Below are 26,237 nucleotides of genomic sequence, written 5' to 3' on the forward strand. Positions count from 1 at the left end.
TATTTCATAAATCTTTTTACCTCTTCACCTTCCTAAAATAGAACAGATCACCCTGGAACAGTTGAAGATTTAAGTCGTGATGACTTTAAAGGAAGAAAAATGTAACTCTTGTGGTTAAAATAATTTAGCTGTTGTTTTTCCTCTGCCTCATATTAACAGAGTAAATGTATATTAGAATAAATCCAGAAGAATGAGTACAAAATATAATACTTTCAAAAATGATGGTTGACATTGTTCCTAAAGTCCAGAGGCTGCATTTGGAAGCACTGTGAGTTCAAACCTACAGGAGTGGGTGAGTGCAAGCCCAAAAGGACACAATGTACACCAAAAAGAAATAAGAGGGCCATTAGAACAGACAATTAAACACAGCATCTGTGTGGTCTTTCAGAGGAATACAGGAATAACTAAGCAGGATTTAAGAGGCAGCTGTTTGAATCACAACCACGTGGCCTCAAAATGTGTGCAGAGCAAATACACATTTGCCCACAAGAGGTAAATTTATACTCAGAGGTTTTCAGGTAGTGGAGCTCAGCCCTCTGATTTTAAATTTTTCTACCTACATAATTTTTGATCAGTATTGTCACATCGGTTCTTTAAAAACATTCTTACATAGCTTCTTCTAGCAGTTCCTTCCCTTATGACAAGAATGTTCCTCCTAAAAAAATTGAAAAGCAGTTAGCCCTCACCCTTTTCCTCTTTCAGAAACAAAAGTGCCAACATCATTTCTGATTTGTGTTAAAACATTCATAGCTGCCCCCAAGAATATTTTTATTTTACACTGGGAAAACAACCCAAAAAACAAAAGCAAATCCAAAAATAAGTTTCTAAGTCCAAACTGCCCCCAGAAATGTAGGAAATGTTTTCAGACGAAAAACAAAAAAACAAACAAAAAAAAAACCCAAAACAAACCAAACAAACAAACAAAAAAGAAAAAAACAAAAGAACAAAAAAACCAACCAAAAAAAAAAAAACACCAAAAAAACCCCACAAAAAATCCAAAACAAAACAAAACAAAACAAAAAAAAAAAAAACACCCCCCAAAAAAACCACATACACACACAAAAAAAACCCAAAAAAAAAACACACCACAAAAGGGAAAAAGGCAATTCAAGTTAAGGCACATGTAATGTGTCAATGTCACCCCACTTTGAACCACGTGGTCTCTGCATTCAAAACCAAGGTTAATGTTAAAAAAAATCAGAACTATAAAAATAAAATAGATCACTGGGACAAGCTAAAAGTGTTCTCATTTATTTTTTCTTTTCTTACACAGAAAAGTTGTCCTTTTCTTGTAAGTAAAAAAAAAAAAAGAAAATGAAATAAACTTACGCAAACTGTTATGATTTTGGCAGAAATTAACAGTTTCTGGCCATCCACACCACCTATTTTGCAGTCCTAGAAGTCCAAGGTTCTGGCTTCTGCTTCCAACATGAGAGACAGATCAAATCCTGAATGTGTTTACAGCACAGAATAGGGTCACAAGCAGGTGAAATACTGCCTCGTTTTCTTTGAAGTATTGCTGCATTCCAGCAGGACATACTGAGAGTGAAAAGTTAACAAAATCCCTCTCACAATCAAACTTCCTCCCTCATACAAAAGGTTCTGATTCAGGGAGGTTTTCAAGAACAGGCCCAATTCATTTTTGGATAAGAGCTGTTGTTTGGGTCACAAGTGCACACAAAATTCCATGCCTAGACCTTATAAAAAATGAAACATCAGACAAGAAAAATGTGGTAATTACTTACGAATCCACATGATTTTCAAAGGAAAGGAGGATCGGAAAGGGCGATGTCTTAAATGCACATTCAGCAATAGCTTCTATTACTTCCTAAAGAATCAAAATAAACACAGCTATAAATTTAACTCTCTAAAGAAGCAGAGTTTTTGCCTTTGAAGACAGAAAGGACCCAACAAGCTCTGAAATCATTCCCTGAGATCAGACCTTCCTTCCTGAACATCCCAGAAAGCTCTGGATGAGCTCTTGCCACAACGAAATTTTTCAACCTGAACTATAATCAAATCTCCAAAATGTCTGATGAGTCTTAAAACACCACATTTCTCAAGAAATTACTTATGTCTGCCAAAATCAATAGCTTAAATGTAAAGCTTGGTTTTGGTGTGGTGGAGCTGTTCCATGCCTGCAGCTACGGCTTTCATGTGCTATAATAAAAATCCTCTGACAAAGGCAGATCTTCCAAACATCATCGGCACAAACAGGTATCCATAAAATCCTGTTACTCTGATTCACATTTTAGTTCCCTCTATTGGCTTTTTTTTGATGTCAGAAATCCCTTTAAGGCAAAAGGAAGGAAAAAAGAAATCTTTACTCAATTAAAACAGTTGGTTCTGTGGTAATTAGCAGAGGACTCAGAAAAGGAAATTTTCATAAAGTTTCCTGTCAACTCTACAGAAAATGGAAACCCTAAATCCAGTAGAAAATTCATTTGATAATGATGATTTTAGTGAGGTGCACAATAAATGCACTCATCGTTACAAATTATGAAATGTTTCCCTCATGGAACAAATCTCTCTTCCAGAAGAACATAGAAAACACTGAAGACTTTTCATATGCTGGCAAACTCTGGAGTTTCTAAGAACCCATAAGTCTCTGCCATGCCAAATCATAAGGATGACTAAAACCTAAAAGATGTATTTATGTTTTAACTAGCTTTCTCCGGGGATTCCTCTTGTTAATTTTCTGCACTTTTAGAGGCTCAACTGAGAAGCGTAACAGTAAGAAATCCACTTCCTGAAAGAAAAGCTGAGCTTCTGGTACATTCTTCTGGCCCACTTGTTTTCAACTGCCTTCCTGCTGCAAGAGGGGATGGAACCCTGCATGACTGGGGAAAATAACCTGGTGAGTAAAATTAGGATTGATGATGAGATGTGAGGATGAAAAGCTCAAACACTGGTTCAGCGAAGGCAAATGCTCCATGGTCAGAGAGAAAGAAGCTGGCAGGTTCCACACTTGGCTCCAGCTGCAGAATGACTCACCTGGATCAGCTCTCCAAGGTGTAAACATGGTTACACACACAGAGATCCCTGGTTATGGCATGACATCCATGGCTGCTCCCTATAGGATCCCAGCCTGGCAGCAGCTCACAACCCACAGCTGAGAAAAACCTTACAAATTTCTGAGTCATGAAGCAAGGGGAAAACCAAGGAACCAAACAGACCAGGAACATAAGGATGGGGAGTGCACAGTGCTGCTGCCTCTGCACTTCAGGAAGTCTGTCTGAGGCTGTGAAAGCCGGCAGACTGACTAGAATCCCTGTGCCATGGTCACAGCAAAAGCGTGAGCTGATACATGATTCAGCATTCAAGACATGAATTGATTCTCACATTCCTGACACATTATTTCACTGCCATTTTGCTCCTCCCCAGCTGAGCAGCACACTTTGAGTGTTGAAAAGAAATCAAGATGTTTTTCACATTTTTCTGGGTGGATTAAAAAATGCCTGCCCTGAAATGACCGATGAAATACTCTTGAGTAGATTTAAAATACCTTCCAATATCTCTCCTGACAGCACAATGCCAAGGGTTGAACATCTTAAATATCTGGGGATAATCCTCGTTCCTGCTAATGATACTTTTAAAAATCAGATTAACTTTGTTTTAAATTCCTGCTCATGACCAAAGCAGTTGAAAGCCATCTTCCTCAATTAAAAGACTTCCAGCAATCAAACCCCATGCCTATAAACATAATTGGCTTCCCATAAACATAACTGGAAAGTTAATAAGAAACGTGCAAGAAGGTTGTTCTACGTGTTTCTATGATTAACTCAATCAGGGAAGAATTAGAGAAAGCAAACTGGAAAAAGAAGGACTGTTCTGGTATAAGTGAAACTTAGTATTCTGTCTGTGGCAGACCTGTTTACTTTTTTTCCTAAAGAAAGGCACTAGAAGACAAAAAAACCCCACCCAAAACCAGGTTTCAAGTATGGGAGAAATGTCTCAAAGCTGTAGCCACACGTAATCCCTGGAACACAACCAAAGTCAGTAATGAACATTTTTCCACATATTCTTGCACACAGCTAAGGCTAGAAATGTATTTCCATGGTGAGTTAGTATCTCAGACGAAGAAGAATTATTTCTTCACACTTCAAAAATTATTTCCTGAGGTATCATTATAAGCTGTGCTGACTACCCATCCTAATACTACAGGCAAACACCTCCATTATGCTCCTCTAACACCCCGGATCAAAAACAACTTTAAGAAGAACAAGAAGATAACAACTGAAGGTTACTGCTAAGGGTATGGTCTCTACCTTACAGAAAAGGAAATAGAAGAGGAAATTCAATAATAAAGATGACATGTTTGGGGTTTGAATAGCACAAATATTCCTTCACAGCTCCAAAGATACTAATTTTTCTTTTTCACCCTCCAGTGCCTTGGGTCTGGTCCCAAGTATCAGGGATGGCATTGCACACACACTTATTATTTTTTTTTTTTAAATAATGCCAAGTGTCTGTGTCCTGTGCATGGAGCCTGCCCATCTGGCCATGAGCAGCATATTCTCTGCTCACAGGAATTTAAAGGCTTGCAAATGTTGAGATCTAGCTGCTACTTCCTGTCTCAGTTCAGGACTTTTGCCTCCCACTGCCAGTGACCAGGCAGAGAGGAGAAAAGGAGTGAACTGATGTGCTGGTTACTGCTGACCAAATCCTGTGGATTCCAGCTCTGTCCCCTGGAGCTGTACCCCAACCAGTTGTTTCTCGCAGTGCCTTCACACTCCCATTTGTCTCTGTGCAGAGCCAGTTGTGGTGGCTGTGCCTGATCTTTAAGCCCTGGCTGTGGCCTTGACTGCTTCTCTCCCTGTGAGATTTGCTGCAGGGACGTGCACAGGAGCATGGACCTGGGCACGGAGCCCAGTCCCCAGATGGCACTGCTGTCACATCATATAATCCCTTCTCCTCACACTCCCACGACCACCAGGAGCCTCTCCCCACGCAAGGTCCAAATGCTGCAACTCTTCTCTTCCAGCGACTCTGCAGTTGTTCTGTAATTTCCTCTTCCAGCAGCTTTTTGCCCTCACATTTCTGCCCCTCCCACCTTCGCAGTGATGCATCTGTGAGGGTTTTGCACAAAAAGAACCCTCCCCAGGTAAACCAGCTACCCCAGAGCTGTACCTTGAAGGATATCTCAGTTGTCATGGTGAATCCATGTGTGATGACTGGCTCCTCCTCTGCTGTCCGTCCCTTCCAGCAGTCCAGCTCTACGCAGCGGCAGCCCGACAGGAGCACCTGCCGGTACATCTCCACCGAGGAGTTGCCAGCCAGCTGTCCAGCTGGGACAGAACACAGAGAAAGGGAAGTCATTCTGGGCCTCAGGAATGGATACAAGCTAACAATAATCAGAGTTAACAGCAGCTTTTGCCCTCAGCTGAGAGGAGTAACACTCTAAACAATACGAAAAGCGTAAGAACGCAATGGAAATCCCTTCGGCACAGTCAATGTCGTGGTTTGGATCCTGCCCTCAGTCAAACAGAAAAATAACCCAGCTGATGCCAGCTCAAAAGATTCTGATGGGCAGCATCATATACATGAAATAAAATAATAATAATAACAATAACAACAACAACAACAACAACTACTTAGTTCTATGAGATTTTGTTATCCCTTGACCAGCAATGTGAAATTCAGACTCAGGAGACTAAGACTACATTTTTTCACAACATGCAGTGTGGTTTAGTACAAGATGAAACAAACCCCCTGCAGTCACTAATGACACCACCATTAGGTCTCAAATCAATATTTAATACGCTAACCACTGCAATGAGTTGGTCAGTTAAATTTCCTGACGTGATACTGTATTATGCAGGGAGAAATTCAATTAAACGGACCTTTTCCAATAATGAGATAATATAAATCTAAAAATTAAGAAGGAAAAACTCATTTTTTCCAAACATGCTTAGTATTAAAAAAGAAACACACAAAAAAAATTTCCAACCCACGCCAGCAAAGAAGTCTAGTTGGATTCAGGGAAGGATATCCAACCAAGTTGTCTTCATCTGCTGCAACAGGTTTGATTCCAGTCATTCAGATACAAATCTCTTGCAGCAGAGAGGTAACAGTAATGGAAGAATAGATTTGTGCCTCTTTTAGTTGTGAAGAAAATGGATGCAGTTTCCTGCTTTCTAGCAGACTTGCTGAGAAGATCGTCCTGGATTTCTTGAAGGAAATTAATTTTCTTTTTAAGGAGGCAGTAAGCTAATTTACAGTGAAGATTCTTTGCTGACTGGGGACATATAAATACTTCGTCTAGACTGGCACATACTATAATGCAGATGAATCCTCATTTTATTGTCTCTGTGATTCTGTGTTTAGGTTTTATGCTGGGAAATACACATTTTGAGATTTGCTTCACAAAACAGCATTGTCTGCTTATGCTCTGTTTTTACCTTGTACTAAAAACTGTGTAACAGAACCCTTTACTTGAAAATCCCTGTTTACAGTTCCTGTCTGATACATGAGGTAGAGCAATCATAAATACTCCACAAGGTATTAACATTACTCTTGTTGAAATCCATAAGAATTCTCAGTTCCTGCTGGAACCAGTGAGAAATATCTGTTAATAACAGAAGAAATTGGCCAGGGCTGGAAAGCTCTGAAAATCCAAATGGAATCAGCAAAGTGACAATGTCTCTCTTTTTTTCTTTTTCTTTTGGAATTTAGCTTTTTCCTGTTTCACCTTTGATTATGGCAGATTATCTTTCCTCACACAAAAACCTTTTTGGTGCAATTCCAATGTCTGGGTTAAGTAGTGGTTCTTTTTCTTTGCAGGATGCAAACAAGCATAAGCATGAATCAGGGAATAACAACTCACATTTCCATGTACTTATGCCTGAGCATCTGCTTATGAAATCTTGGCTCTCATAGGGAACCACTGAACTCTACTGCCTAAAAACACCCACTTTCACTTAGAAAACTGTTCTAATGTTGTCTTCCTTTTCCCTCAGAGCACTTAGATTTTGGATTAACAAACTCGGTTTCCCAAGAGACTCCTGGTGCTAAGTGTTTTGGGCTCCAAGATCCTTCACCTTCCAATGTACTTAAGTAAATCATGACATGCATCACTTGCCATATGACACTTCCCACACCACCTTATTAGTAAGGCTCAGACATTTTGGAAGGATTCCTGCAAAGGATAAGAGGATATTCAACCTCCAAACCATACAACCTTCAGAAAGACCCCCAGGCAGAGTGTAAAATGCTAGCACACATTTTAATAGTTCCAACAGCTTGTTTTTCTGAAATACAGAATATGTGAAATGTTCTCCCAAATGTGGGGGTTTTGCATACATTATTTATAAATTTCTATTGTGTGAGTCCCTATTTGCATTTAGTTTAAAATACCCCTTTTGCATTCTAAAATTTGATAACACGGACACTAAAGGAAAAACTTCCAGTATATTTTTAATAGCCTGAGTACAGATCAATTTTTCAATACTGGAAATTGAAAGCATTATGTATTCCCTTCTACAATACAACCAGTGTCTACAGTAATACCATGCATAACATTTGCATCCCATCACCCTATGTGGGGTAAGGAGAAATGGATTTTGAAAAAAAAATTAACTTTTCTGAAAAATGTGATCAGCTAAATAATACCTAACAGAATGTTATGCAAAATGAGCCACTGCTGATTGATCTAAGCTGAGGATATGACCCAGGTTTCCCCACACAGAGCATTTCCACACTTCTGTAACTTTAACCTGCTCATTTCTCAGGAAGTGCATCCTCGCTGGGTTCATCCACCACTATTTTTCCAAGTGAAAGTTATTTGCAATACATGGAGTTGAAATGTGGTTGCTATCTATTTAAGACATCTTTCCTCCCCAAACTGGAGGATTTTTGGATCCAACTATTTGGAATCACCTATGTCTCCACTATTCTGGAACCAGAGGCTGCTTCTTCCCTCTCTCCCAACAGTTCCTCCTAGCATGAGGTGCCTGTATCCTCCCTTTGCTGGGCACGAACATGATTTGCTACATCTCCTCTCTCCAGACAAGTCCTGGAGAAGCAATCAGTGCCCTGGATCACACACTGGGGTTTGCAGTGTACAAACTCAGAGCCCCACACTGCTGGGAGCTTGGCTCCTCACCCCAGCAGCCACACAAGGTGCTGGCAGCTGAGATTTTTTTAGACACAGCCCATTTATCTGAAAGAATTTTCCTCCTGAGCTATTTCACCATGTGCAAGACAAGCACATGACACACTCTGCTCCTGCTTGTATGTCAGCCAGAATCAGGCTCTCAGCCTCGCCTGTTGTTTTTAACACTTCACACCGGACCAAAGCAGGACGTGTGGCCAGCAGCAGGAAGGTGTCACCCAGCTTTCCACCCCTTCCATATGCTGCTGTCGGCTTGGAAACTCTTCTGGAGGCTTTGAAGTTGAAGAAGGTTTCAAGGAAGTGCTGAATGCAGATAATGAGCAGCAACAGTGAGGACTGAGGAAGCACAGAGAACAGAAGAGCTGGAGCATGGTGGTAGATGGGAGGTCACAGGCAGCAATAGAAAAGAGAACTGCCCCTCATGAGACATTTTTCTAGGAACAACTGAAATGCCAGATTGTAAGCAGGGAAGCAGAGGCTGAGGGTGAACAGGATAGTCCCACATTGGCTACATGTGCTCAGTTGATATCTCAGCAACCCATTGCTGAGATTATTGTTCCTTTTTGCCAAAACGTGTTGAAGGCATGTGATTTTAGTATTTTGCATTTCCCATAAACAACAGTAAGTTGTCAAGCCTCAAAACATGCAAAGCTGAGTGTGAAGTGTCATCATTTGTCTCTGACTTTGGGTGCTGCTGAAAGAAATGTTGCAAAATCACTCCCCACTGTGCCCACAGCAGAAACCTGAGGTGAGACTCCAGGGAAAAACAGGGTTGCACTTTAAGGGTTCAAAGGAATAAAGAAATAAATATGATACCAGTGAGAAAAAAAGATGAGATAGTAAAAAAAGTTTCTCAAAAATGACATTTCTTTAAGTTAGCCTAGGTTCACTGCAAATCACTTCTTTCTTCATGGGTTTTTACCTTTGTTCTTTAAAATTACATTTCCCTAAGAAAAAAAGAAAGCAGTAACACTTCTAAATAAATAATCAGGATTTGATGTACTGCCAAGGGTTTATACTAAAGGCTAGGAAAATGATCAGCATAATTAAAATAAATTTGGAGTGTGCACATGGTGCTTTTTATGTTATAATGTTGTTTCTTTGTGCATGCTTTTTTGGGTTAAAAAAACTAACAAAGGGAGAGATAATTGATAGGGCATTAAGCTCAGTAATCATAAAGTAATTCTAGGCTGAATGGTTTTCTTATTGTCCTGATAATTATTACATGACTAGTTGCTATTTCATGGCTTCAATCAGGGCAAAGGTGCTTCCAAAGCCATGAGCAGTTGAGCATATCCTTTAAACTCTTTTTGGGAAAAGGAATAGACTGCCACCGTTAATTTTATTAATTTTATTTCCTTGTTGGAAGAAAGCAAATGGGAATGTGATTGCTGTGTCCGATGTAGTGGTTCAGAGCAAAATCCCAGGCTGTCAGTTTTTGTAATGCACAGATAAAAGTCAAATCATTAATCCCATTGTCAGCCAGCTGCCACACATTCACTGAACATAATGAACCCACTAAAAGGGAAGGGCTTGTGGTTAGTGCCTGTAAATGTGAAAACATGCACTCTGAAAAGAAATTTGAAAGAGTTTCAAACTTCACTTGCACTATCCCCTGGGTTTATCCTGATTTACTCCCCCCATTTTACTAAGCTAGGAATGTTTTGTCAAATTAAGACTGAAGATCATGTTTCCAAATATAGCCTCTGAAGTTACTTGGAAATGGAGGTAAAGAAACCTGTAGATGCAATCTGAGATGATCTGCAGACTTTCACATACAAGTCAAAGCAAATGTAGCAAGTGTCAAGGTAGATAATTAAACGCGTGAGGTTACTTGTAGTGCAGTTAAAAAAATTAGAATAGGTTGGACTAATCATGAATTCCCATCCTTAATTCTTTGGGTCTTGGCTTTTGTACCTCTAAACCTTTGGAACACATCTCTGTCCTGACCAGCCCTGATAAAAATCTGTGGTATGGACCTGGCTATAAATTCCTGCTGGTAGAGGGGAGAGCAGTCTTTTATCTCTTCAGATCAACCTTAAATTGCATGGTCTTTAAACCTCCCGTGGGCCTGTGCTTCTCATTTTAGTACTACAGCTTTACTGTTTTCTTCCAGAATATCTGTATAAAGCTGCAGCATTTGGCTTAAGAACCAACTAATCCTCAGTGACAGAACGAAGTCCATATTGGAGGTAAGAGGTCTTCACAACATCATAGTTAAAAATTGCTTTTGCTTTGGCCATTTCTTTGCTCCACCAAAGAGCATAAATTTCTGCATACTGGAATCATAACTTAAAAGTGGCCACACTGATTTTAGGTTTTTTTAATTCAGAGAAAGAAAATCACTGTCAAAACAAATACTTATGTGACAAGTTCTAGCACAAAACACGTTTTACAGCCGAGATATAAACCCTTGAAAAATGTTGTCTAATGGAAACAATGACAGCTCATTCACTCTATGAAAGCTGGCGAAGGTGCTGGAGAAAGAGCTGTAACAAACATAAAGCAGATGAAAATAACTCCCATGAGGTCTGTTTAAACTGGGCATTACCACTGCCTGCGGTTGTTTATGTTCTGGCATACTGGCATTCTGAAGGAGTTGGTCAGTTAAGGCCAGTCTGTTAATAGCATTAAGAAGCCTACATTACGCATCAGCCACATATTTAGCATTCAGTACAGCATCATTTTATAAAATTAAACATAATGCTAAGTCATTAGCAAACATGATAGGACAAAGCAAACATCAAATCAAACAAGAGAGAATCCCCTGTGCACATCTGCTTGCCCAAAATATTTGCTCCTACATAAACCAAACTAAAATAGTAAATTTACAATTATTTTCTCACAAGTTAACAGAATCTTGGACTAGAAAACGAATGCCAAAAGTCGAATTCCTAAACTGCCTTAGCTTTTTCTGAGTCTTAAAGCATTGTTGACTTTGCTGTGCAAACAATACAGTTCAGACTGTAATTAACGGGAGCTTCTGGGTGCTCAGCCTTTTAAAAAACATGACAGCACCTGAAAGTTTCAGCTCAGATGTTAAATATTGTCAGGGAACAGATCTCTCCTCCTTGCATTTATGGGATGTCAGAAAGTTATGTGCCAAGTTGGAACCTCCCTAATCTCTGAATCAAAGCAAATTTCATGGAGCACAGAAAGCTGACAGACTTAATGTTTAGGGGCAAATTTATGAGCTACAGAGATGTTTCCCATATTCTGCTTTGCACACTTGCCTTGCTGTCTTTGTTGCCATAAAAAGTACAATGTTCATTCTCCTCCCTAAAGACAGGCCTTAATCTGAAATCCCATTTGAGGGAAACTTTCCAGGGACTTCACTAGGTTTCTGACCAGGCCTTATCTGAACAATGCAACTGCTGCTTGCTCACCTGTTAATAAAAGTATATTTGATGCATTTGTGTTGCAGCTGCAACAAAAATCAAGTGCCACCCTTGCATCCCTGAAGACTGAACTCCATCACCTGTTTAATGCTGATGATTTTAGTGTATTTTTTGTTACCTCTGAAAATACACTCAGAATTTTTGCAAGGTAAGACATTAGATCTGTCCAACACTGCTGTACCTGTGAGGTAGGTGTTGTGTGAGGAGTTGATGAAATAGTGTGACAGTGGTTGAGACATGTCTTCATTTAAATCCAGTTTCTCAGGTGGAACAACGCCGTTCTCTTCTCCACTCAGATACCGCATAAATCCATCCACCGATATCTGTCCTGAGAGAAACACAGACACAGGGAAAGCACCAATTAATTTCAACTACAGATTCTGTGACATGCAGATAAATTCAATATACACTTACATAAAAGCACGTGTGAAAGACCACATAACCATCAGCCTGTCTTTCACCTAGCTATCCAAATATTCTTTTGTTATTACTACCTCATTTTCAGCCATACAAGTTGCTGATAACACTCATCCCCTTAGCTGTAACAAAGATAAATCACTTCATAGTCAGCATCTACAGAAAATCAAGTGCATGGGGGAATCAGAGTTACAGTGAAAATAGATCTAAGCCCATCAAGGGGTTTTTGGGGGACAAAACAAAGCACGCTTTCCAAAGGAAACCAAGAAGCCTGCTATAGACACAGGTAATTCTGGCCTCTTTGGAGTTTGGGTCAATGTGTGTATGAACTACCTTTCACGTGGGAACTAAGCTTTGTTTCGTAATTTTTGTATTTGTCTTCTAATTGATATCTCACTGGAGTGCCAGCATAAATTAACATTTCATATGCTGCTGTCAAATTAGAAAGCTGAGTCCTCTCCTCAACTCAAATATCCCCATTCATCTCAGTGGAGCTGTTCTTACTACATCAGGAGGAATTTGGCTGTCAGGCCTTCTGCATAAAGGTGACTCTAGGGTGTCAATTTGTACATTTAGACTAAAAAGAAATCCAGTAACCTATAATTGAAAATTATTGCTTAATTGAACAAATTTGAGACATTTTTCTTTGCCTGGTATTTTTTTCTATTTTGTCTAAATTTCATCTGTTTACTCAACCACATATCTTCAGTTATTTCAGCACCTGCCCACAGTAAAACAGGTGGGCAGACTACATGAACTGATGTTTGTCTGAACTACATGTTTGGTGACTCCCAACAATGACATTTTCTTACTTCTTGTGCCCAGCCCAAAATATTCTGCACATTCTGTTAAAGAAAAATCTCATTTGCCTGTTGATATAATTGAAAATTTGAAGATTTCAGTTCTACTCCTGACTTTGCTACTCTCTTCCTTTCAGGACCAAGCCCTTTTTATACTAAAACATATAAACTTACACATATTTTTCTAGAATGCTAAAAAGAAGCAGACAAACCTGTCTTTTTTTCTTTCTTTCTTTTAAAAGCTTGGAACCACATGATGCAAATATTGCATCTTGTAAAAGTGTAAAGCATTTACTTAAAATCTGTGCTTGGACCTGATCTGGCTCTTGCTCAGAGAGGAAAAGATAAAACAGCTGTAAACATGTGCATTAAGTGCACATCCTCATTTTCATAACAACACAGGACTGGTAGCATTAAACAGACTTATTCATAAGAGAAGAAATGCAGTAACAATACAGAGCAATGCAATTGTCATTCTGTAAAATGAAAATCATCAAGTCCATCCACTATTTTAAGGCTGCAATTTGAGTGCAATCCTGTCAGGCTCCACAGCTGCTTTGTTATAGGGTAATTAATCATCCAGAGATGAAGGCCCATGTATTTTCCTTTCCACAAGAAAAAATGTAAGAGGGTAAAAATCAGGGAAAAAACCCCACCACTGAGATTTTTAATGAAACTAAAAGTTTAGGAACAAGCTTTCCACTGCCTCAATCTACCAGAGAGTGCCAACAGTACCAAGTGCTAGCTCCAGTACCATGGAGTTAGCTTGACCTAAAATCCACCTAAGAGATCACTCTGCACCAAGTTTACTGGGATGTAGCTAGAGAATATGTTGTGTATGCATACCAAGTGAAATAATAGAGGGAAAACCAGTTAAGAGCCGAATGGGATAGCTGCCACTTGCATTTTGTTATAAAGATTGGTTGATTCATGCACGTGTAGTTTTCAAGGCTCTCGAAGTGATCTTCGTGTTCTAATCCTCAGAGTGCACCTGACAAACAGGGGCCTTGTTTTTCAGAGGGAGCTGGTCCTCCTGTGCATTGCTGCTAGTATTAACACACATCACACTGAGCATTATTGCCACATATAATGAGGCAGCTCCTGAGTTAGACACTTGTCTGAGCTCATGGCTCTAGAACGCCATTTTCCCTATCACAACTAAACAGCCGGCATTTCAGAAGCATTGCAAGTTCAGTTACAGCCATACTGCACCAGTGAGAGTCTGTCTGCAGAATGGAGATGTCAAAGGGGTTTGTGTCCCTGGTAGTAAAGAGTAGATTGTTTGTGACCAATGTCAATAATATTCTGAGGCTAATGGCAGAGGATGATCCTTGGTGGAAGTCATCAAAAAAAAAATAGTCTCAATGAAGTGGTAAGATTTGTTCTCTGTTTCCTTAAACATATTACACCTTTACACAGACACTGGCAAGAAAAAAATAATATGTGCTCAGTTGTTTCGATTACAGTTGTCACCTTTTATCTTTGGATATATAATAGAAAGATTTAATGGCATGTTTAGGTACAAAAGGTTAGCGAGACAAGAAACACACAATGCAAAGAGACAGAGACATGACAGATTCACATTTTTTCTTTTTCTTTTTTTGGCTGTTTGTATTAAAATTACCTTAGCCCTAAAATTTTGATGAAACTTCAAAAAATATCTATTGTGCTTTATATAGTTCAAGTTGTAGAGTTAATTGGCTTGTCTTTTTCTCTCACCACTGCCATGTTAAATTTGATCTGATGTCTCTTCTTGGGATGGAACTCACATCTGTGTAACCACAACAGAATCCATGTCAGCAGCTACAGCCCACAGCGAGACCCTTCTCTCTGCAGGGTTTGCAGCTTGCCAGCACAAGAAATTTATTTTTCTTCCCCTTCAAATGCCTCTTCTCTAATTTATCTGATTAATTACAATTTCCCTCCCTATGGGGTCACTCAGTAGTGCTTTACTAAAACACTTAAAACCAGCACAAACATAAAAATGCCTCCTTTTCCCTGAGGTACCTGGCCAATTGAAATGTTCAACACAACTCACTCAGTGCCACTGAGACACCTCCTGCTGAAGAGGACAAGAGCTTCCTCATCCTCTCCTCTCCCTTTTCCCCTCTCCCTTTGTCCTCTTTCCCTCACACTCTGCACATTTCCCCCCCACACATGGCACATCTTCCCTCACTGCATTTTCCCCCCTCACTCTTAGAACCTTTTTCCCCTCACACTTTGCTGGTTTTCCCTCACACTTTCCACTTTTCCTCCTCATATTTTGCACTTTTCCATTTGAATTTTTCCCTTCACACTTTGCCCTATTCCCCCTTACACTTTCAATTTTTCCTTGACATTTTGCACTTTTCCCTTCACACTCTGCACTTTTCCTGCCTTAATTTATCCTTTTTTCCTCACACTTCACACTTTCCCCTCACACTTTGCCCATTTTCCCCTCACATTGTGTACTTTCCCTCTCACTTCACACTTTTTTTCTGTACTTTTGCCCTCTTTCACTCTTCATATTTTCTCCTCTCACTTTGCTTTTTCCCTCACACTTTCCACTTTTCCTCCTCACATTTTGCACTTTTCCTCCTCACATTTTGCACTTTTCCCCTCACACTTTGCACATTTTCCCCTAACATTTCACACTTTTCCCCTCACACCTTGAGCATTTTCCCCTCACACTTTGCACATTTTCCTTCACATTTCACTCTTCCCCTCATACTCTGCACCTTCCCTGCCTCACTCTGCATTTTTTTCCCCTCACACTTTGCACTCTTTCTGCACTTCTGCCCTTTTTCTCTCACACTCTGCACTTTTTCCCCTCACACTTTCCATATTTTTTACTTGATTCCCAAAGCATGCATAAGTGGCCAGGTAAAGTTTGGTGCCAGCCAAGCAAATAACAGATCCATTTTAATGTTTTTATTGTGCAGTGGAGCAGGCCTGAAAAAAAAGAACAAGTGTGGAGGAGAAATGCAAAAGTGTCTATTGTATTCTTAGTCACAGACATTCCCAATATCTCAAAATTAGAAATGTGTAGTTGCACTCTTGCATAAAGATTATCTCGGCTTTGATCTAATTCTAGAAATGTACCTGAATTAAAAACTTCCAAGAGTTTGGAAAGGCACTGTGAAGTCTGGAAATGTCTCTCTATGCCTCTCTCTGTATTTGTACACTCATGCAGAAATACATGAAGCAGTTTCTTAGCGAATGGTTCCACAGAATTTCTCAAACTGCTGCTCCATGCAACCTTTGGCATGGTGGAATTGATGCAGAGATCAAAAAAGAACCACCACACTGGGAACCAAGTGAAGTCAACAGAATCTGGCATTTTTTCATTACAATTTTATAGGAACAAGAAGTGATTTCCTACTAGAAGAGGAATATATTGAGAGGTTCTATTGAATTTCCTGACTGTGATCAGCTTCATTGTATGAAACATGGGAAGTGTTTGTGCAGCTTGATCTCTTTCTGCATCCCTGGCTCCACCTAATTGCTCCTAAATAGTTACAAGGGAGGGAAAAATTAAAATAAAAGCACAAATGAAGTGGCAAATTCTATGCATTTCACAAGAATTCCTTATTAACTCCAGCTACATGATCCCATACCTTTAAAGATCTATTACAATTGATTAAATACATGAATGTTCCTGATTAGGAGAAAACCACATAAAAATGTAACTGTTGCTTTGTCCACAAGTATCAAGGCTCTTTTCCAGTCAAGATTTGTCTGCTCTAAATACAACAGAAGCCACTTCTGTTATCCCAGATCCTCTTTCCTGGAAGCAGTCTTCAGGCAGGTGACACACTTCTGGCAAACAATCTATCGAAAATTCACATAATTTCCAGGGGTAATTAAGTGAATCCTCTTTTCTATGGTTCTTAGATCTTGTCAACATTCATCAATCAAAATGTTTTCTTCTGTACCTCATGAGATCGGGAATATCCCCATCCCTGGGAGATGGTGATCACACATTTGCCACAAAGCAGGAATTCCAGCCAGCTGAAATGGTTGACAGGATGGACTGTACTTTGTGAATATACTTCTCAGAGGCTTCTCTGTTTGAAGACTTACTGTGTTATCACAAGGCTCTTCTTAGTTCTGTTTGACCAGATCCAGAGAACCTGGCACATTTCTCCTGTGGGGCCTGTGACAGTGCTAGGGCAGACACAGGTGACAGCCCCATGAAAAACTGTTCCCATGCAGTTTCCAGGGGTGGAAAAAGCACAGGCTGCTTTTGACACAGAAATCCTTCTCCCACTGCCTCATAAGACACAGGTAACTTGACAAGATCCTGCTTTCCCAAGCCCTTTAGCAGCCAGCATGACCAGCATGTTGCCCTGGATGTGGAAATGCTCCTGTGTCCCTGGGAGCTAGTCAGTTCCTCAACATGAAGATGTAAACAAACCCCTGCTCACTCAACACCTGCTAAAAGACATCAGGGTTCAAAGCAGGGTCGAGATTCCCAAAGAAGCTTCTCCTGCAGTTCAGTGCCCTCTGCAGAGGTCCAGGATCAAGACCAAAACACCGCAGTGCAGTAGTCTGGGGGAGATCTAATAAAAGTGAAGCTAACCCTGAGAACTTCTCAAACAGCTGCTTGATCTAAACTTCATCCCCTTATTTTGGCAGGTATGCTGGATTGTGCAGCTACTTAATTTTCCTAGGCTCTGCCCAGCCTGCTCCCAGGAGTCTTCCAGTCCTCCAGGAAAAGTCTTGGGATGGAAAACAAGAGAGGCACAGCAGACAGCAGAAAACACAATGTATATGAACACTTTTCTTTGCATTTCATTCTTGCAACTTTAACAACAGCCTTCACTTGTCCCTTAAAATTTTTGGATGATCTGTATGACAATTAAAATGTCCATTTGCTTGTACACAGTAAACAGGTTAGGTCACATGGATCTTAAACATTTCTATCCGTATATTTGCAAACTTCATAGTGCTTTCCATGTGTTTACACCCATGCTGTTATCCACTCAGTTATAATGTAACTGGAAAGCACGATTGTGCCAAGATATGTTATTAAAGCAAAAAAGAAAACAAACAAAAAGGAAGCGAGACAATTAATTGGCACCTTGTATCTCCCAGTCAGCAGCACAGAACTGCAATAGTATATTGTCTGACAGTGAAATCAGGTTTGTTCCAATGCAATCTGTAACAATAATCACATTTGCTGTAATCCCATACAACTGAGCAGTCCTCTAATTTTGAAGATAAGAAACCAAAAAGCAAAGCAGATACTTGATAATCCAGTGAGAGATCTGTAAATTGTGTCCCACTGGGAATTCTCTCTCACAAACAAGCATTGCAATTTACAGCTCATTAGATATTAAAATTTCATGCACAGTGTGGAATAGGATGCACAGAGTCCTGGTGTGTCTCTTGACACTGGGCACACATTTAGCTACTGTCTGCTCTCTAGCTTTGTGAGCCAGCAGAGAAGCTCACAAGATGAATTTACATAAAATTCACACTGTGTGGGACACAACGTGCCAGAGCCGCTCTGGTAGCACTTGCAGCATTTGCATCCAAGTGATGCTGAAACCTGCTTGGCTTTCCAGATACATGTTCTACTACTACATTGTTATGGGGTAACTGGAGTTTCTGCTGTATTTAGTTTTACAAACCAGGGCAGGACAGGATTGTCCCATTGAACTGTCCACTCTTTGCCACTCTTAGTGGCAAAGTCATCACAAGGAGAGAACATCGTACGAGCTCAGCCCAGACTGAAAAGACCCAACCCTACAAGTGGGTAACTAGACCTCACCCCAGTTATCTTAGTGCTGCTTTGTTTTAGAAAACACAGTGAGGATGGCAAAGACTCTCAGGCCTCCTGTCAGGATCTGCAGATACATCAAAATATCAGAGTACCAACCACCATTTACACACCATGAGCAGAAATCATCAGTAGCTCCTCCCTTTTAGCAGTTCTCTCAATGATCAGTAAGGGCAAAAATTCACACTAGTCAGATAGCCTTATCAAATTAATAAGTAGAAGAACAGTAATATATCTGAAGTACTGCATCTGGTTTTTAGTGAAGCATTTAATGAAGTTTTAAACTCAGATTTTTCCTAATTGGAAAAACTAATCTGCAAAAAAGCTCAGATAGAAATAAACTGAGGTCAGCTTAAAAGATCAGGGTTTCTTTGAATTTGAAAGCTGAACTGCACAAGATGTCCAGAGGCTGAACACTGATCAGCAGTAGGTCTGGTTTCATAAAGTCCTTAATAATGTGAAAAAGCAGAATCAACAACACAGGGTTTAAAAAACAGACAGTTCACTGCTGGCTGTTAGCAAAACAAGAGGGCAAAGCCATCGTGAACCAGGTAAATGGGACACAAATCAAATGAGAACACACAAATAACAATTCAAGCTACATAGCTAATCACTAGAGCAAAGAAAAATCCAAAATACAGAGGTGAATAGGGAAGAAGATGCCTAGAAATCTATTACCCTGAGAAGCAGATGAAACACAAAGAACAGCACCCCATCTGTATAAGAAGCTACATCAAAAATGGTGATTAAGAAAAAGGAATTAAATAGGTAATTAGACCAGAGTAAGCACTAGAAAACTTGGGGTGAGTGTCTGAAAAAGCTTGGCAGTGCTTCAACTAAATGCGCTAGGAAACAGTCTTGCAGTGGATTTATTGGTTGTCTCATTGCTTAAATCCTTTAAAATCAAAGCAGGACAATATCCTGTTGTGTTCAAATCTCATTTCCTTTCTCTAAACTTGGAGGAAAACATAATGGATCCAATCCTGCCCTCAGTTATAGTTGCTGAAATACCTTCTGTAATTAGAGTTACCTGGCCACAAACCAAAACAAGCTGTCTTGGGGAACATGTTCTTGAAACAGAAATGGAAAACTCCCTCAGTAAGAAAGGAACAGAGCAAGATTCCTTGCTCCAGCCTTGAATGGGTACAGCCCAATAAGACACAGGGAGATGTGAACATAGAGAATGATACAAGATCAGGATAAATTATCCTATATATATGATTTATCCTGATACAAGATCAGGATAAATGCTTTCTGAATGACAAGTCAGTGAGGGAAAACATGGGAAGGCACACATGTTGTGTCTAAGTAGCCAACATAAAAGAGCTTGCTCAGTATCCATTAATCCATGCAGAAATATCGCATGCCCAAGGACACTGAGATCCAGAGCTTTGTGCAGAGGAAGGCTCGTCAAGGAAAGCAGAGTTCAGTGTGTCTAAATCAGGAATGGTTGTCATTCTAATGAAGCTATCATATCCACTTTATCATCTGTGCAAGTGCACAGAGAAAACCAAGAGTGGATACAGTTTTTTACTTTTTTTAGGAAGTGGCAAAAAATGTTTACAGATAGAAAACCACTTTTCTGAACTATCAAGATGAGGCACTGCAGCCCAAGACACTTAATTCACTCCAGGGAAGAAATATTTCCTACAAACTTCCACACAAGCCATGCCAAACAGCAAATCTACTTAAATAAGAATTAAAACTTCGGAGGCATTCCAAGGACACTTACATCTCCAAGGGAAAGGAAGACTAAATGTCACCTGAGGAAAAAAAACAGGTTTCCAAATCTCACTGGTGCCTGTAGGCATGAACCATCCGGATTTTACAAGATCTTAAAGCCAACTGCAATGCTGAGTGTGGTATTTATTTACTTATTTTATTAGAAGTCATAGGTTTTTTTCAGCCCTTTTCAAGCTTTCAGGAAGGAAGGGCTCTAACCCACAGAGGCTACACAGCCTATGAAAATGAGGTATTTTTTTCTCCAGTAATGCAAGAAAACAGCAAAACATACTGAAGCAGGGAAGATTCTAAGCACTCAACATTTTTTCTTCCTTAAAATTTATACCTTGGAAGCACATTTATTTTGATGGATATTGATAGTTTCAATGCCTGCAGCAGCTTTAAAACCTCTGCTGTTACAATGCGTGGTCACAGTTCAGAGATTCTGGTAAGCAGAGGTTTCGTGATAAGGAAAACAAGTCTTGCAGCAGTTTCTAAAACTTTAGCAGGCAGATGTATACAAACTTAAATAACCAGTAATTATTAAGGAGTGGGGGAAAACCCCAAGCAACCAGTCTCTCCTAAGTCTCAAGACTGAGGCAGGGTTTTACAGCCACAAACCACCCTCTGCTCTTGACTTCTCAGCAGATATGTAGTAGAAATTCTTTCTGACAGGATATCCCTTACAGGATATCAGAAGACAGTTAGTTTAGATCCAGTTAAATCCACATAACCACTACAAAACCACCTTTACACCAGTCCCTACCTAGCAGTGGAATGAGCACTTTGCAACATGGCAGATTTCTAAGGCAGCTGAGTGGAAAGGACTTAAATCAGGCAGATAAAAACACCATTCATCCCAGCAATACTACAGCTATTTCTGACAGACTTGAAAGAGGGACATCACTGGAATATGTCACTGTCTTGCCAAACCTCTCAAAAACATCCTCTGTACAATACCTCAGAGTGATCCTGGGAGATGGAATAATGTTAAATGTTGGCTCACTTCCAATTGCTAAGTTGCACTAAAAGACATCTAAAAATATGTATTTTTTCTGCTAAGTGATACTTCTCTACATAAGCTATTAATGCACTTGCCAAAAAGACTGCCCTGTAGTATCACAGGAAGGGATAAGAGCGTCAGTGTGCTGTAAGTGCTGAAAAAAATCTGAAAGAGAAAAATCACAGGTGACATTTTTACTTCCTGAAACTCCTGCAGCTGAAAATAGATTAATATTAAAGAGAAGCGGGAAAGAATAAAGGGGTGGCACTGCAAAGACAGTGCAAATAAACTGAAAAGAAGGGATTTTAGTCCCTTTAAAGGGCCTTCCTTATCTGTTCGTTAAACTTGGTTCTGCAGCTGCAGGCACTGCAGTGGACAATCCCTTCCATAAACAACTTGAGATGTCTCCTAATAACAATTGTGGCAAGCACATTTCTTTCTCTCTCAGGATTTTTTTCATAGAGCAGCACAGAGGAAAGAAAGAGAAAACAATTTATATTCTGCACTTTGTTTTTCTCATGTGGAATATGTTTGGAGAATTGTTTACCGGGGGTGATTGCTTGATTGGATTCTGGTGAGGATTGTTTGAGCCTGATAGCCAATCAGATCCACCTGTGGGTGGACTCTCAAGAGAAGGTCACGAGCTGTAAGTTAGTTAGATATAGTAGTTTTAGTATCTCCTTTAAATAGTATATTAATGTATTAAAGTATATTTATAATAAAGAAATCATTCAGCCTTCTGAACTGGAGTCGGACATCATCATTTCTTCCCACCAGGTTCACCTGCATTTACAATAAACAATCACTTTTTTTGCCCTCTTTACTACCTCTGGTACTCTGTGCCAGGACCATATTGTTAGGAAAGTTATCCTAATTTCCAGCCTAAATTTCTTCAAGGCCACTTGATCCCTGTGTGTTCTTGTGCCAACATTGTCCTTTAGTTTACACCACTTCTTTCTGCCTTCCCAGTGTTCAACCCTGCTGTATTTACAGGCGTATTCCAGATGAAGGATATTGTTAGATGACTGCATCTGACACCAGAAGCTAAACTTCCTCATATGGATGCTGTGTTCTAGCAGGGCCCAGACTCCATTGCTCTGAGAGCCCTGCTCTGACAGATCCCACACATCCCAAAACACTCAAGGATCAGCCTGGCTCCTCAAGGCACAGACTGACTGTCTGTTGAGTTGAGCCTACCCAAGGATGAGGCAAACCCCAAAAATGACACATGAAAGGGGATGGCCCAATGACAGTGAGCCCATTTGTGGCTCCCACTGGATCCCAGCAGCCTTCACTCCCTGTGTCCTCAGAGGCCCTTTCGAGCTGAAAGCACTACATTTGTACAAGTCACAATGAAGAGTCAAACCACGCCATGTTTGTCCAAACTTTAGCTACGTTTGTTTCCTTCAGCACTTTCCTTCAGGCTCCTTTATATTTTCAGAAAAAAAATATTATCTAATATTTATCTTCAAATCATAAATTCTGTTGCTAAAATTGAATACTTCCCTGTGCTCCATAAAAGAGGCAGCAACAAGCACAAAAGAAACAGTTTTACTGTTGGACTAAGTTTTCTATTTATGGGCTCTGACAGTCTGTGGCTGGGTCAAACACAATACAGGCAGGCAACTGCAGAAAAATATCTGCCCATAACCCCTGAAACACGGTGCTGATGTAGGAGTCTCTCATCTCTGAGAAAAACTCCAGCTGGAGGGAATGAGGTTCTAAAACCTCTAAACCCGTGTTTGCTTTGTGGTCATGTCACCCCATGTTCTTTCAGCCATTCCCAGTGCTAGGACATGGGGTGAAGGCTGCCTGTAGGGTTTGATCCCAGGGCCCACCAGGTGGGTTCCAGGTGGTGGAACAGGAGTCACCAGTGTGGTCACTTCCATGCTGGATAGCACAGGGCTGGACTGACTGCAGAAGCTGCATTGGCACCAGGAGTTTATGCTCTGCAGCTCTGAAGACAAATTCCACAGTAAGTGTGGGCCATTTTACATTCAGCACTGTTTCACTGATGTCAGTGGAGCTATTCCTGGTACCAGATACCAGGTCCAAAATGGATTTCTGCAAAGCTCATGCTTCTTTCAAAGTATCTGCATTATACACTGAAGATCACGAAACTTGCCCTCCCAGGATCCCTAAATATATTTTTGGTATTTTCATTATCTCTACTGCCAACAGCACAGTAGAGTGTTCAGTGTTGCAAAATCCACTATCACTAGTCCACATCACTATTTCAGTGGGTACAATTCAACAATGACACAATTTACCTGCAAAGCAGATGCAAAAAAACTCTTATAATTGAGGACTTTCCATTCTAAAGAATTTTACGTTTAGTTTTTTACTTGAGATGCAATGTTCCAAACAACTGCAAGATCTGAAATTAATTTTACAGCTTAACTAGAAAAAACAACCTCCAGTGTATTACAGAAATACATTTTGCAAACTCACTTTGACAAATAGTTTCCATTAACTTATTTATGTTGACACATTAGCCATACTAACATCTGTTGCATATTTTTTGCATATTTGTTCCATGTTTTTATTTTAAAACAATTTAAAAGAAAAAGGTCTTCTGGTAAGCTACCTAGCTTAGCACTTGCTGCTGACAGCCTGGGCTAGACTACAACTTCGGTGTGGCTTAAACATATCAAAGAGTAATAAATCATGACTGGGATCTATTGTTCTGTCAATATTTGAGACAGAAACAGTTCAGAGAGCTCTTCTGTTGTACAACTGGAATGCTGGAAAATATTAGCAATCCCAAAGTTAATGGGCTTTTGGGTAAGTATTCTTACTTTCCAGGGTTCCATTGGGAGGCCAAAGAATTCCAACTGTTTTGTAACACTTCCTACAAACGTTTCATACCAGAAGGCCCAACCATTTGCCTGAATGATTTATACGTCAGAATTTACGCTTTAAATATTATGAAATATGTCTTAAAAGTAGAGCCATGGCTGCATGGTACTTGTTTTTGCCATTAAAATCTGTTACCTAGGAAATGACCCCCTTCTGCCACCAAAAGAATCCAGAGTGTAATTATTCTTATACAGTTACTAAAAGCTGAATTTAATGCAGTGGGGTGAAGATGTTTAAATTGCATAGAAGTTTAAAGGAGGAAATGCACATTTATGCTGGAGTGAATACTGCTTGGTGTTAAGGCTGCCATGGGAAAAATACATACAATAGATGCTATATAAAATTAAATATAACTTAATGATAATTGCTTAATTTATTTTATTACCTAAGAAAAATTCAGTGCAACAACTACAAATAAATGTGCACTGCAAAACAGAATTAATACTGGAATTCATGGAGACAGTCATGCAACCAACTCCTCTACAATCCTTCTAAATGCATGTCAAACCTAAGATGACACACAGCAAATAGATAGAGAGAAAATCTGGAGAAAGAAACACTATTAAATATAAGAGCAAAGCTCTTTTTCTCTGTACAGATCTAAAGGTTTGGCCCTTTAAAATTAAAGAAGCAGAGATAATATTTAAATAAATGCATCCTTTAGAAGGAAAAAAAAACCCAACATCTTTATGCCATTACCTAAAGCACTTTCACACTCTTTTTTTAATCTTCCACCACAAAAACCACTCTAAAAATAAAGGCTGATAATAAGCTAACCCTTGCCTTGCTCCCTCTCCAAGGATGATGGTGGAAACACATATTTTATGGCTTTAGTTTTTTCACACCTCCTTTCCCTAGCAGACCTTGGGTTTGTGCTTTGGTTCCCTGCTTTCATTTCCAATCAGGTACATGGGTACAGCTCTTCTTGTACACCTGGAGTGTGTAAGTGACACAGGATGTCCCCAGAGATGGGGCTGTGGCTCTGTGGTTTCCAGAGCACATTCCTGATTTCAGAATGAAAGGTTTCAACTGAGACATTGGGATTTGAGCTCTCAAAGCTCCTTTTGAACTCAGAAACTTTCAGAAATTAATTGCAACATTAAGTAAAGGAAGAACCACATGTTTCTGTGGAATGGGAAGCACACATATGTAGGGTAAATTCTTTTCCAGCCTCATAGCCCCCAGCACACTTCTGCTGACAGGGAGAGACTGCTCAGCACTACCAGGGACTTCCTCCTGCTTCCACCTGATAAGGGAACATGTTCTGCAGTGAATTAATTTCCTTCAATGCACGACACAAAGCATTAATCACAACAATTTACCTGAGCCACAATAAAACACTACTCCAGACACTTAACCTATGCAGATGTCAAGCCCGCCTATCTGCTGATTTTGCAGCATATCCCAGCAATAAATGCACCTAAAATACATCAGTGACAAGCAGGAGCATGGGCAGGAGTTTTACTCAGAACTCTGTGACCTCAGGAACTTCACCAGCAACAACACCAGCATTAGATTTTACCAGGTACCTGAGGAGCTGCAAAAATGTAAAATATTATGGACAGCTCTTGCTTACTGCGATGAGCAGCAACACATGCAACAAAAGGGCTACAGTGGTGACCAGGGGAATTATGAAATCCTAAAAGCATTTGAATAGTGCTGTGAAAATTCAAAAACAGCACAACAACTCCCCATAAATTCATTTAATTAGCTATGAGAGAATCATTAGTAGAGAATATTGTGGTAGAGTGTATGTGCACAGACAATGAGCTTGGACAGGAAATTGGGAAGACCATCAGACAAGTGAAGGTCTAGCACTATCCAAACAGGGAGCAAGGACTCAGATGCTGCACATAGCTTCCACTTCATAAATTTGGATTTACATTTTTAAGGAAAAAAAAGTCCCTGATTTTATTTAAAAGAACTTTTCAATGCATGAAATTCTTTTTGCTAACAAGCACGTACACTTTTGGAGGTTGTCTGGGTACCTGTGTTCATGTTTCTAGCCAAAAACTGTCTGGAAATTTCACTTCAACAACCCTGGCAGCAGGAAGCCTGGGTGATCATCCCTTTTACAGATCACCATATTAAAAGGTTAAACCACGGTTCTAAATATGTGGTTACATTTTGGTGACATTTTATAGACACAAAGCATTTTTTG

General features: G+C 39.9%; 1 protein-coding gene across 5 annotated transcripts in view; it reads right to left on the minus strand.

Annotated features, from left to right (window-relative positions):
* Window positions 1-26,237, minus strand: part of PLCB1 (phospholipase C beta 1) — a 354,862-nt gene that overhangs the window by 93,152 nt on the left and 235,473 nt on the right. For all 5 annotated transcript variants that reach the window (XM_053937775.1, XM_053937776.1, XM_053937774.1 and 2 more), the window contains 3 exons: window positions 11,693-11,839; window positions 5,131-5,288; window positions 1,746-1,828 (listed from right to left, as the gene is read on the minus strand). In XM_053937775.1, coding sequence (XP_053793750.1) covers window positions 1,746-1,828; window positions 5,131-5,288; window positions 11,693-11,839 — 388 coding nt within the window. The remainder of the gene's footprint in view (window positions 1-1,745; window positions 1,829-5,130; window positions 5,289-11,692; window positions 11,840-26,237) is intronic.

This window comes from Vidua chalybeata, chromosome 3 (genome assembly GCF_026979565.1).
Source record: "Vidua chalybeata isolate OUT-0048 chromosome 3, bVidCha1 merged haplotype, whole genome shotgun sequence".
In the NCBI taxonomy this organism is placed as follows: Eukaryota; Metazoa; Chordata; class Aves; order Passeriformes; family Viduidae; genus Vidua; species Vidua chalybeata.